This window comes from Podarcis liolepis (assembly GCF_965112155.1).
Source record: "Podarcis liolepis genome assembly, chromosome: 15".
Lineage (NCBI taxonomy): Eukaryota > Metazoa > Chordata > Lepidosauria > Squamata > Lacertidae > Podarcis > Podarcis liolepis.
Window position 1 is genome coordinate 43,524,419 of NC_139566.1, and position 12,996 is coordinate 43,537,414.

The window sequence follows — 12,996 nt, forward strand, 5'->3', positions numbered from 1 at the left end:
TCATGGATGTTGGGAGCTGTAATCCAAAATGTCTGGACAATGCCTTCTGCAGTGAAAGTTGTGGCAACCTCAAGGACCAGGATGGGCTGTTCAGTCTGCACAATGTCATATTGTATACATAATTCCTACAATTTAATTTAGTATTGTGCTGCTCAATCATGAACATGGGATTCTCTATCCATGTAAGATAATATTCTGGTATAAAAATAGTTATCTCATTTGCACCAACATGCTAGGCTTTTACAATCCAGAATCTTTGTCCATCTTGGCTGGGAACTGCTGCCTTCTGGTTCTGGTTGTCCTTGCTCTTCCTGATTGCTGTAATCACAGCATGATGCATATCAGAGATCAGTGCACTTTTGATCAACAGGAACCTGTGCATCTGCCATAAGGGCTATGTTGCTTTGCACACAGATCTAACATTTGTGCCATTGCATTCCACATCCCTAGGGATGTAACCACCATAGCCTGACTGATCAGGGCCTGTATAATCCTTGCCGATGAGACTCAACATTTCCTTATGCTTCTTTCTTTGCATTACAGTACTACACATTTAAGCTCAGCAACCTTTTCTGGCAGTACCAGCGTTAGTTACTGACATTTGCCAAGCTGCCCTGTGGTTGTCAGCAAACATGTCCACTAGACATTACAAACTAGAACTCTATATTTCAGTGGTGGTTTTCACAGAAGAGTCCTACAGAACATTATTCTACCCACCTATGTGCCCTCCACATTGTAATACTCACTGTAGCATATGATGTAGTTTTTGCAAATCCCTCGGTGTAGATGTTTCACATACCAACCTGAGAAAGGAGCATTGGCTCACCTACTGTGAATGGGTTGGCATAATGAGACATTCACAATTATATCCTAATATTGGAATGGGCTGTCACCGCACATACAGCTTCAGGTTTGGGTATACATCTCCATGCTGGGTATGCTTCCCCTTTGCATCCCTGCCTTCTTGGTGTTTTATTTCTCTTGGTTAGTGATCCTCCTAATTGAGCTGAAAACTGAAAGTGCAACTAGAGGGAGGATAGCCAATATAGATTAAGTGATGTACCTTTGTCAAATTAGAGAACACAACCCTCAACATGGATGTCTTGGGTCGATCCAGAATCCCTGTGATTCAGTTTTTGTATCCAATAAGTGATGTGTTATCCATGTTCTTAAGTCAGTCACCATGTCTACTATTTGAGGCATTTCTGAAAGAAGGTGAGCTAGAAGGCAGCCTAGCCAGGCTAATGGATGGTGCCTTGCCATCTCAGCTCTCCTGCTACATCCAGAATGCTGTACAGTCACCCTTCTTTTCAATATTATAATGATTTGTTGAGATACATACTTTTTATCTTTGTTTTACTTGATTACTGCTGGTCACCTGGCAAAGTGATTCTGCTTTTTCCTTAGAGTTGACTGGATGCTGATGTACCAAGGTATGATGGTTCTGGCTGCCAATCAGGTGTGGTGGACCTGGGAAGTAGAAGATGTCTTCCGAAAAGTGAAGAAGGGAGAAAAACAGGCAATGAAAAACTTCGCCAAGAAAATGCACTTCCAAATTGACTCGCTAGTAACCCGAATCACCAAACCACTAAGCAAAAATGACAGGAAAAAATACAATACCGTTCTCATAATTGATGTCCATGCACGGGATATAGTTGATATATTTGTAAGAGACAGGTAATTGCAGGGTCCAGATTCTAAGATTGCTCTGTTTAATAAAAGTAATGAAACCATTCTTGAGGTCCCTTCTGTGCTTCAATTTCCCCTTTTCCTGCTCCATCCTGTCTGCTTTTCTAACTTCTCTTGATACCATTTGCTGACCTCTTTTGACTTTTTTTTTCATTTGTTGAGGCATTAGGGGGAGAAGAAAGGAAAAAAGAAAAAAGAAGGGGGGTGGAGAGAGGGAAGATGGATGGGGTGGGGGTGGGTGGCGGTGTTTCTATTATGTTTAATGTATGTAGAGTTTGGTGTCAGCGTTGCTTGTGTTGTTCACTTGTGTTCCTTTGGTGGTGAGAGAGGTTGGGGTTGGCCTAGGGTGTGATTGTTTGCTTGTGATTGGCTGTGGTGATCTTTGTTTTTGTGTGTGGGTGAGGTGGGTGGGTGTTTTGGATCAGGTTAGCCATATTGATTTGTATGCTGTTGGTGGGTTATTGTCACTGTCCTGTTGGGCTGTGTATGTGATAAAGGGGAGCCATACCGGCGTGAAGGCGTCGTCTTCTCTTTGTCCCCGTACCTCTTTTGACTTTTGATGTTGTATGTTTCATGGAAGCCTGGAACCTCTGTCTCCCTCTTTCTCTAGCATCATGGAAGCTCGTGAATTTGAGTGGGAAAGTCAGCTGCGTTTTTATTGGGACCGAGAACCAGATGAACTCAATGTGCGCCAGTGCACTGGTGCCTTTTCTTATGGCTATGAATATATGGGCTTAAATGGGAGACTGGTCATCACACCACTCACAGACCGGATATATCTAACACTCACACAGGTAAACCGATAAAGGGGCTTTTCATTTAGCTTAGGTTCTTAAGTGCTGTTGAAAATAATGGAAGGTAAGTTTGGAATGTATATTCAAAGCCATGCTGTTTTTATTGTAATTATTTGTATGGTTTTAATAGATGAGAGAGAGAGTTTTAGTTCTATCAATGTTTAAGTGTTTTTTAATTATTGTTTTTTCTATGTTTTTAACAGTTCTTCATTTTAGCTGTAAGCCACCTTGAGTCCTGTCAGGGAAAAAGACAGGGTATAAATAAGTATATAATAAGAATAAGATTATTCTGCCTATACGGTATACAACTTTCCTCAGTTAGTGTCTTGGCTTTGAACAAAGGATCTATTCATGCATGGCTGGAAGTGTCATTGATGCAGGATTCCGGATCCCTTAGCGAATGATTCAAGCTCAGAATATGGGATTGGTAATAGGGGAGCTTTTATGTGGCCTCCCTGGCTTTCCCAGTCTCCTCCTACCCCCCTCTCTCTCTGGCTGCAGCTGGGGTGGCCGTGGCGACGGAGGCTGGTGAGTGCTAGGCTGGGGGGGGGGCAGCTCGGCTGTTCTGTCTGCTCAGCTGCAGAGACTTCCAGACCTCTGAGCTCTGCTGGATTGCTGCCAGGTGATTCCAGTCCTGGTGGGGCTGAGATTGTTGGGGAAGGGGGTTGGGGGCTCTGCACAGCCCTTGTGACTTTCGCCTTGGGTGCTGCTGGCTCCCCCCCCTGCTTGCAGCGGCGGTGGCCTTGTTGGCGGTGCGGGGACCGGCCAGAGGACCCTGTTGATATTGGCCAACAGGAGTCCTACTGAAAGCAATTTGAAACAGGAGTTGGTTGCTCATTGTGTGTACACTCATCTCACTTTCACTTCTGATAAACTGGTTCTGCAGTTTTTTGTGTTACAGTGGTACCTCGAGTTAAGTACTTAATTCGCTCTGGAGGTCTGTTCTTAACCTGAAACTGTTCTTAACCTGAAGCACCACTTTAGCTAATGGGGCCTCCCGCTGCTGCCACGCTGCTGGAGCACCATTTCTGTTCTCATCCTGAAGCAAATTTCTTAACCTGAAGCACTATTTCTGGGTTAGCGGAGTCTGTAACCTGAAGCATCTGTAACCTGAAGCATATGTAATCCGAGGTACCACTGTATTTTCAAAATCTTCCAAACCTGTTTGATTGAGGGTACTGCAGGGGAAAATAGCTATGCATGCACACCATAAAGAGTGCAAATCTTTTAACTCGTTTTCAGTTCTCTTCAAGACGATTGTCTTTCTCCAGTCCTTCATTACTAGAGACTGGAGAATCTAGCACTCATTGCAATGGCAAAGTGGATTTTCTCCTTCTTTGCCTCACTTTTCTGTGACTTTTCCTCCAAAGGCCTTGTCCATGTATTTGGGTGGAGCACCTGCAGGTCCAGCAGGAACTGGGAAGACTGAAACAACTAAAGATCTTGCCAAAGCGTTGGGCTTGCTTTGTGTAGTAACTAATTGTGGAGAAGGCATGGATTTCAAGGTAGGAATATCCCCTCTGCATTCCTGCACTGCTCTCTTCTCAATGACAGAAAACCACTTCCATGCCCTCCAATTAGGCTGGGACAATCACAATCACAGAAACACATGAACAATCACAGATTTCTAACTTCACCCTGGATGTCCTGAATTTCTTTTGCCTCTACACTTTTTGTCTCTAGGATCACTTGACTACCCTTTTATATCTCTAGGGTCACTTTTCTATTTCTATGAACTCTTAAGAGTCTACAGAGTCCACAGTGAAAAATAAAACTGGCAACATCCTTGGGATGGGAGAGGGAAGTCCCCCCAGCGTGGCTACCAAGCGCCCACAGGGAGAAGAGAGTCCTCCCCAGCTTAGGCTACCTGTGCTTTGAGCCTAGCGGCTGCAAAGCAACCACCTTCCACCTCCAGCCATTCAAGGACAAAGTGTGCTCTGTGTCCTTGCTTGTCTGGATAAGTCCCTCTCCAAAAGCCATCAAGGCAGTGGTGGCTGCTTTGGGACAGGGTTCGTTGTTGGCTTGAAAGAGTTGAGAGAAGTTTCCCCCCTTCTTCCGTTTACCATGTGCGGGGCTCCTATAAACAAACTCCTTCCCAGCAGCACAAACCCAGCCTTCAGCTACCACATAGTGAATCAGCATCCCTCAGGCTCCAGGACAAGCCGTTCTTTGTCCCTTTATTTATTAAACTTGCACTTAATTGGTAATTCAGTTTAAATTAGCTGCTTGTGCCCCTGCCCTCTTGCAACTTCCCTGCCTGGGGCTGGAGGCATGCACACCTGCCTGGAGCTCGCTGGGCTCAGGAGGGAGGGAGGGAGGGAGCACCGTCCCATGCAACAGTGGGGCTTACTTCAGAGTAAGCGAGCAGGGCCATGCTTCCCCTGGCTGCACTCTGCTGGTAGCACTGAAGGAAGCCTGGAGGTGAAGCCTCAGCCATGGGATGGAACTGGGGTGGAACTTCTTCAGGGTGCCTAAGACCTCAAATATCTGTCATGTGACTGTGGCTCTCCTGGGTAGCAGTAAGAGAAATCTTAAGTCTGGATGCCTTTTTCACTCTGAACCAGAAGGGACTTTCATGATCAATGGCTGCCATTCAGTTTTAATGCTTCTTCATCTTTTGCATTCTAGGCAGTGGGTAAGATTTTCTCCGGTCTTGCCCAATGTGGCGCGTGGGGTTGCTTCGATGAATTTAATCGGATTGATGCCTCCGTGCTTTCAGTCATCTCTTCACAGATTCAAACCATCAGAAATGCTCTGATGAACCAGCTGAAAACATTTCAGGTAAAGAGGCAGGGAAGATGATTTTGTGCATAAAGGGTTGGAATAGTTTTCAGGTGCACTAATATGTACATGCATGTAAGTGGGAAATGACGATCCTTTAGTGGGTCCATTTCTTTCTCTTATGTATCTGTCTGAACTTCAATTAGGCTTATGTTTCAGTTTGAAGGGCAAGAAATTTCTCTGGATCCGCGAATGGGCATTTTCATCACCATGAATCCTGGCTACGCAGGCCGTACTGAGCTCCCTGAATCCGTTAAGGCTCTTTTCAGACCTGTAGTAGTAATTGTGCCAGATCTCCAACAAATCTGTGAAATCATGCTGTTTTCTGAAGGTTTTCTTTTGGCAAAGGTAGGTTAGTGCCTTCACAAAGAGCTGGTTCATTCATAATGCTTATTACATACCTGTAGTGTTTTGTGAATGTTGTTAGCCAATTTGAGGGCTTTTCAAAACTGGCAATATTATATATATGTATATTGCAAGTTTCACTTAAGGTGTTGAACCTATAGTGGTTCATTCACACACGTGATTCATGTAGTTATGTTCATGTATGAATAAAGTGCACATGGGGAGCTTCAGGGCTTTTTTATTTAAAAAACCCACACATTTATATGTTCATGCTGCATTTTGTCTGCAAGACCCTGGCCAAGAAGATGACAGTGCTCTACAAACTAGCAAGGGAACAACTTTCAAAACAGCATCACTATGATTTTGGGCTTCGGGCTCTGAAGTCAGTACTGGTGATGGCAGGGGAATTGAAGAGAGGCTCACCGGATCTAAATGAGGTAAGCCTATCCTAATCCATTATCCTGGCATCCTGGAAAATAGAGAATCTGGGGGCTTATTCACATGACCCCATGACTATGGGCTAGTCCCTGGGAGAGCTGAAAAAAAAAATCATATCTGGCAACCAATGTGCCATTTGGGTTCCCGATAGTACATAGGTAGACGAGTCTAAAAAGCCCAGGACGCAAATTTTTACGGCCCTCTAGCACTATATCATAAAACCATAGAATTGTAGAGTTGGAAGGGACCCCCAAATGTCATCTTTTCCAGCCCCTGCAAATATGACCATAAAACCTTCATCCCTCCTTATTCGATTTAACAGCATCAAACATGAAAGAAAACAAAATACTCAGAGTGTACTTCATGTTTCAGAGAGAGAAACACCCCTCCCACTGTATGTCTCATGTCACTGTCACTAAAGAAAAAAATCATAAACAAACTGTCTCATCTGGGCCTGTGTTACATATAATTGAGTGCAAGACGTTTCAGTCTTAGTCACAAATGTACTATGTGAACAATATAGAGAAAATGGTGTGTGCCCACCCTAGGTGTGTTCCAATATTTTATTTTTCGATATATATATTTTAGGGGCATAATCCTGGTGTTTATTTTGCTCTAGTAAGCTTGGTTTGGTCAGAATGAAGTATAAATTTCCAGAGGTAATGCAAAATATATTACTTCTGTTGAATGAGCCACCATAGCTGCTAGAGGTGGGCATTGCCTTCAAGCCAATTGGGGCAGGGGCATGTGGGCATTGGACTGGATCTTTAGCCACATGGGCACTCCATTAAGGGCGTCCAGGAGGTTGACTCTGCCAGGAGTCCACACAGGGACTGATGGGCCAAAACACCTCTCCCAATGGCGGGCCTGTGCGGGATTGTGGCACCCAATAAATGTCGGGGGTGACTCCCCAGCACAGGGCTGACCCCCTGGGTTCCTATGAGTCAGCGTGCGCGTAGCCAAACCTACTCTTACCTGTAATCAATAAAGTTGTGGCCTAATTCAGCTCAGTACCATTCTCCTGTGTTCATTTCCTTGGTCTCCTCTGCGCTGGCTGTGGGTGTTATGCATCTGGGGCAGCAAAAGTAGCCTGGTGCAAGTGCTTGGCCAGAAGCTGTTGGCCTTTTATTTATTCAGGCAATTTCTAACACACTTTGTGAAATACCATCTCAGAGCAAGGTGTAATTTCAAATAAATCATAATACACACTAAAACAATAATTTATCATAAAAACAAATATGTACTACAATATAGCAATAAAATAATAATAAACCCAGATAGTCAGGCAAGGGCACAAACCCACAAATGAAGCAATTCAGCCACAGGCCTGGATGAATAAAATAGTTTTAAACTGGCACTGAAAAGCCATCAAAGTCAGTCTGGTGTGAAGGAAGGGCATTCGACATTCAACATTCGACATGCATATATCAAGAATGCCCTCTGATAGGTTGCTGCAGAGTGAATACTTGGCAGAAAGATACACATGGGAGAATCCTAAGCTGTATAGGGCTTTGTAAGGGTGTTGGAGGATGTGTGGCAGCTAACAGATTGAGGTTGAATCCTGACAAGACAGAAGTACTGCCCTACGTTCCACAGGGTAGGTGCGACTATTGGGAAGGCCCTCTGCTTGGTTCCCTGTAACCTCACTCCTCAAAGCGAGGGAACCACCAGAAGGCCCTTGGAGGTGGATCTCAGTATCCAGGCTGAACAATGGTGATGGAGATCTTCCTTCAGGTATATAGGGCGAATGCCGTTTAGGATCTTAAAGGTCAGCACCAACACTTTGAATTGTGCTAGGAAACATACTGGAACCAGTGTAGATCCTTTAGGACTGGTTTTATATGGTATTGGAGGTCACTCCCAGTCACCAGTCTAGTTGCCGCATTCTGGATTAGTTGTAGTTTCTGAGTCACCTTCAAAGGTAGCCCCATTTGCAGTAGTCCAAGCGGGAGATAACCAGAGCATGCACCACTCTGGTGAGACAGTCCGCGGGCAGGTAGGGTCTCAACCTGTGTACCAGATGAGGCTGTTAGACAGCTGCCCTGGACACAGAATTGACCTGTGTCTCCATGGATAGCTGTGAGTTCAAAATGATTCCCAGGCTGCGCACCTGGTCCTGTGCACAGTTACTCCATTCAGGACCAGGTAGCCCCCCATATTCACCTGCCCCCTGTACTCCAAAAAAGTACTTCTGTCTTGTTTCAGCCTCAAACCTTTAACTGTTATGTGGTGAAAGGCAGTAGCTATTTGAGGGAGCTACTAAATTGGGGGCAGGGTGCTCAAGAAAACCTATTTTGCTCACTAAACATGTTAATTGCTTTTTACAACCACCATCACCCTAGGATGTGGTCCTGATGAGAGCTCTGCGAGACATGAATCTCCCAAAATTTGTTTTTGAAGATGTTCCTCTTTTTCTTGGCCTCATCTCTGACCTGTTTCCTGGACTTGATTGCCCTCGAGTACGCTACCCTAATTTTAATGATGCTGTTGAGCAAGTGTTGGCTGAAGGAGGCTACGTTGTCCTGCCAATTCAGGTATGAAAAAGAAACACAGAAAAATGGAAAGTATCATAAATGCCAGGCCACATTTTGGGGAGCCTGTGTAAAAGGCAACCTTAAAGCCTGGCTCTGCTGCAGTAAGGTCTTCCATCCAGTCCATAAGTAGCAATAATAATCCTTTTAGGTGGCGGAAGACACTTCTTTCCATCATCTATTCAGATTATGATGACTTGGAATTTTCTTTTCTTTCTTTTACTTTCAACCTGGGGTATTTGGGTTATATCTTTTGACTTAAATTCTCCTAAAATGGAATTTTGTTGATTTATACAGTACTATTAGAAAAAAAAGGCTAATAGTGAGTTTAGCTGATGTATGCTCTATGAGGCCTTTTAATGGTTTTTTATCAGGTGGATAAAGTTGTCCAAATGTATGAAACTATGTTGACTCGTCATACTACAATGGTGGTGGGGCCAACAGGAGGCGGCAAGTCTGTGGTTATCAATACCTTGTGCCAGGCTCAGACAAAGTGAGTACAGATTATGAATACAGGTAGATAACTTGGTAAGACTTGTTGCTATCCGTTCAAAAGAGCAAGAGGATGAGAATCCACTTCCTCGCTTCCTCCACTTTCATGGGCATAGCCAGGGGGTGAGAAAGGCAGCTTCGCCTCCCTAAATCAAGTAAATAAATAAAAATACTCAACCAGAAAGTAGAAACAATCAAGATATTTGAAATTGAAATACTTGCTGAGGTCAGTCACTTGGATGATGTTGTGGCGCATTCTAGCACCGCAATTGGCAACCCCATCGAGCAATAGGTGTGGCTTCCGTGAACTGACCAATTGTGTCAGTTGCTGAGGGAAAACAGTGAGGAGGGCTACTGCATTTAAGCTCTGCTTATGAGCTTTCCAGGGATATCTGGTAGCCACTGTGGAAAGCAGGATCAAGCTTTGATTTACTTTGATCTGATTCAGCAGGGCACCTCATGTTTTTATTGGGTACGAATTGTGAAGTGTTTGTATACAGGAGTTGCTTTGGCAAGTTCTACTGCAATGTGTTTTTCTTCTTAACTGCACCTCTGATGTCCATTTAGGCTGTCATTGGTGACCAAACTTTACACGCTGAACCCCAAAGCCATGAGTGTTATTGAGCTTTACGGAATCCTAGACCCCACCACACGAGACTGGACTGATGGAGTTTTGTCCAACATCTTTAGGGAAATCAATAAACCCACAGATAAAAAAGAGAGAAGGTAATTTCTTAAGGGTTAGACCAATATTTGTATTTGTGTTTAAACTGCATTATTAAGTTTTGTAACCAAACAAACATAAGAGAAAAATGACAGATTATAGATAAATTACAAGAGAATTAATGCAAGGCCAAGAGCACATTGTAATGTTATCATCAGGACAACAACAGAGAAAGGAAAACTAAAGAGAATCAGATTCAAAGAAATGCAGACAATACAATCAGCTTTTGGGGAAAAAGAGATAACATGGGATCATTGTGGGGTCATTAATAAAGTACTTGGCTGGATACCTATATCAAAAGAGCAGAGCCAAACATACTCTCCAGCAAGTGAGAGCCCCCAGCAGAGTTTTAAAACACAGAATCATGCATCACCCTGAAGTGTGAGGAATATAGGCCGTTAGACCTTTTAAATATCCTGTTCTAGTCACTTAACACTGCTTCCCACACCATTAATAAGTTTGAATACTTTACTTAACTCGTAAGATATGATTCATGCATTATTCCATACAGCTGCAAGAAAAACGCAGGTAGTATTCTGTATTTTGGGTTTACAAAATACAGAAACATATTTCTGAGCACACAAACAACTTGTAGAGGGCAAGCTCAGACACGTCCTATCTTGGTGAGTTCACAAGGTGAAAGAGAATGAACAAAGGAGGAAGCTTAACTTCCTTCCAGGTGAGGGGCATGGCCTAGCTGACTCTAGGAATGCAATTCTATTACCTTAACCACTTCATGCAAGCCGTATTCTTGCTAGCTATATTTGACTGCAACACAGCCAAAATCAGTTATTCACAAATCAGCATGAGTTTGAGGTAGAATAAAATTGTTTTCCTTGTCAGAAGTGAATGCAATAATATGATATCATATTTCTCCAAATTTGTCTGGCTCTTTTGCTTTTCTCAATGTTTTCATTTTATGTGCTCATTTTCCCATCAAAGCAATTGATCAGCTTTTTGGTATACTTTCCAGTATTTTGTTAAATTTAATCTAGCAACCATCAGTAAGATTATCAGCTCTTTAAACATAATTTTTCCTATCCAGTACTTTTCAACCAATGCTCCGTGGAATCTTTGGGTTGAGTAAGCTTTCCGTCAGGGTTAAAATTTTGGTTAAATTATTTGTTTTCATGTTTTGTTTTGTTTTGTTTAATGCTTCTTTGGGGGGGGGGGGTTGGACTTCACAGGATATTGTTCCATTACTGGAATTATTTAGTAGGGGGAAAGGATTGCAAACCTCTGGGTTAGACATTACACTTGCGGGTCCTTAATAGTTTCAGATTTGTTTTGCTATAATTTCCCCTCATTTCCTCAATAACCTTCCTGCAATCCAGTGAAAGTACACAGATCAAAATGAATTAGAATAGAAGTGTTTTGGGGATGTGTCATTATATAAGTGCCTTTCTTTAATCTTTGTATACAGGTACATTTTATTTGATGGAGATGTGGATGCCCTCTGGGTAGAAAACATGAATTCTGTGATGGATGATAACAAGTTGTTGACTTTGGCAAATGGGGAACGAATCAGACTCCAAGCCCATTGTGCCCTTTTATTTGAGGTAAGGAAGTCACTTCTGAAGTTTTGAAACAACAGATACTGATGGCCAGACATTTCATTAAATATAACAGCTCAAGTGACCTGTTATCCATCCATTTTGGTCTTGGGAGGTGGTGGTGTTTCTCAATTTTTATCGTATTTATTTATTTTACTGTTTTCTTACTCTTACACTCAGCTTTTCTTCTGAATTGCGCAGAGTGGGCTACATGTGGGTCTAGGCAGTCCTATATCCAAGTTCATTAGGGCCAAACTTGATTCACTTCAGAAATAGAATGCAGCATGCCAGCTTCCATTTTGTGGTGGAGGTTCTCCAGGCACGAGGCCACTCCTCCAACCAGTTTCCAGTAAATGTGCTTCCTTCCTAGGTTGGAGACTTACAGTATGCTTCACCTGCGACGGTATCACGCTGTGGGATGGTCTTTGTGGACCCCAAGAACTTGAGATACAAACCTTATTGGGAGAAATGGACGAACCAAAGAAGCAAGGTAGAAAATGTCTCCTTAGACTGCACTTGGAAGCATTTGTTGTAAATCACCAGTTACTGGTTTTCCAGTATATCCAGACAAGCTAAATTTTATGTGAGGTTTCCAGACAAACTGAGTTCTCTGGTTGGGGTGCAGGATTTGGGAGGGTGTCCCAGGGGCCACAGGATATGTCAGATACCCCTGTCCAGCTCTGGAGATGGAGTTCCAGCACTGGAGAAGAAAATCCTAAGTTGGATTCCCCCCTCCTTGCTGCTGCTGAATCCTCTGATACACAGGCCTAGCCACTGCTGGTGCTCTGATGTTGGTAGAGCTCAAAGGAGATATAATTATAAATAATAAGAATGGATCACAGGGTGGTTTGCAATATAAAAACACAAACACACATAACATAGTAACAAACAAAAACAGTACCCTGCACTGCACAGTTTAAAAGGGCACAGATGGCTTAATTAGCCGGGGAGAAGAGAAATGTTTCTGCCTGGTGCCTAAAGATATGCGATGAAGGTGCTAGGTGAGCCTCACTGGGGCGACCATTCCACAAGTGTGGAGCCACTGCAGAAAAGGCCTGTTCTCATGTTGCCACCTTCCAGACCTCTTGTAGAGGAGACACAGGGTCTCTGGGTCAGGGTTTGGGTCAGATATGGCCAGGGAGGACCAAGAAACAGCTGGGATCCAAACGACCCACAGCCATCCCAGCCCCCTGACATGCTCCCATACCAGGAAAAGAATTACACACCTGGGTGTGTATTATTCTCCGGTCAGTGAGAGGAAGACATCTAGACATGGGTTGTCTCCATAACTCCTTAGGACAGGCAGGGTCACATGATGCAGCTTTGAGAAGGATCCAGCCCAGTTCCTTTGCTATCTTGCCTTGGTCACAGCAGCTGTACTTGTCTCTCTGCATTTCTCACTCTGCAATGTTTTTACTGATTTTTCTCTCCCAGCTCGATCACTCTTTCTCCTTCTTCTCTTTGAAAAACAACAAAAGCACTCACTTTTTCCTCACAGGTTTCCTTCCCTTCTCCCTGCAACCTTGAATCAGGAATGACTAAGCCTCCATGGCCTTGAGCAACATTATTAGTTTCTGGATATGTGTAAATATGGCATTTTGGACTGCTTTTTCCTTAGGATGCTAAGACTCTTCTTACTCATGTCAATC

At 43.5% G+C, this 12,996-nt stretch overlaps 1 protein-coding gene across 2 annotated transcripts in view; it reads left to right on the forward strand.

The window, feature by feature from the left end:
• DNAH10 (dynein axonemal heavy chain 10) overlaps positions 1-12,996 on the forward strand; it is a 123,301-nt gene that overhangs the window by 48,971 nt on the left and 61,334 nt on the right. For both annotated transcript variants that reach the window (XM_083476578.1, XM_083476579.1), the window contains 11 exons: positions 1,408-1,677; positions 2,300-2,483; positions 3,854-3,988; positions 5,112-5,264; positions 5,424-5,612; positions 5,900-6,046; positions 8,390-8,581; positions 8,953-9,071; positions 9,638-9,796; positions 11,218-11,353; positions 11,718-11,837. In XM_083476578.1, coding sequence (XP_083332704.1) covers positions 1,408-1,677; positions 2,300-2,483; positions 3,854-3,988; positions 5,112-5,264; positions 5,424-5,612; positions 5,900-6,046; positions 8,390-8,581; positions 8,953-9,071; positions 9,638-9,796; positions 11,218-11,353; positions 11,718-11,837 — 1,804 coding nt within the window. The remainder of the gene's footprint in view (positions 1-1,407; positions 1,678-2,299; positions 2,484-3,853; positions 3,989-5,111; positions 5,265-5,423; positions 5,613-5,899; positions 6,047-8,389; positions 8,582-8,952; positions 9,072-9,637; positions 9,797-11,217; positions 11,354-11,717; positions 11,838-12,996) is intronic.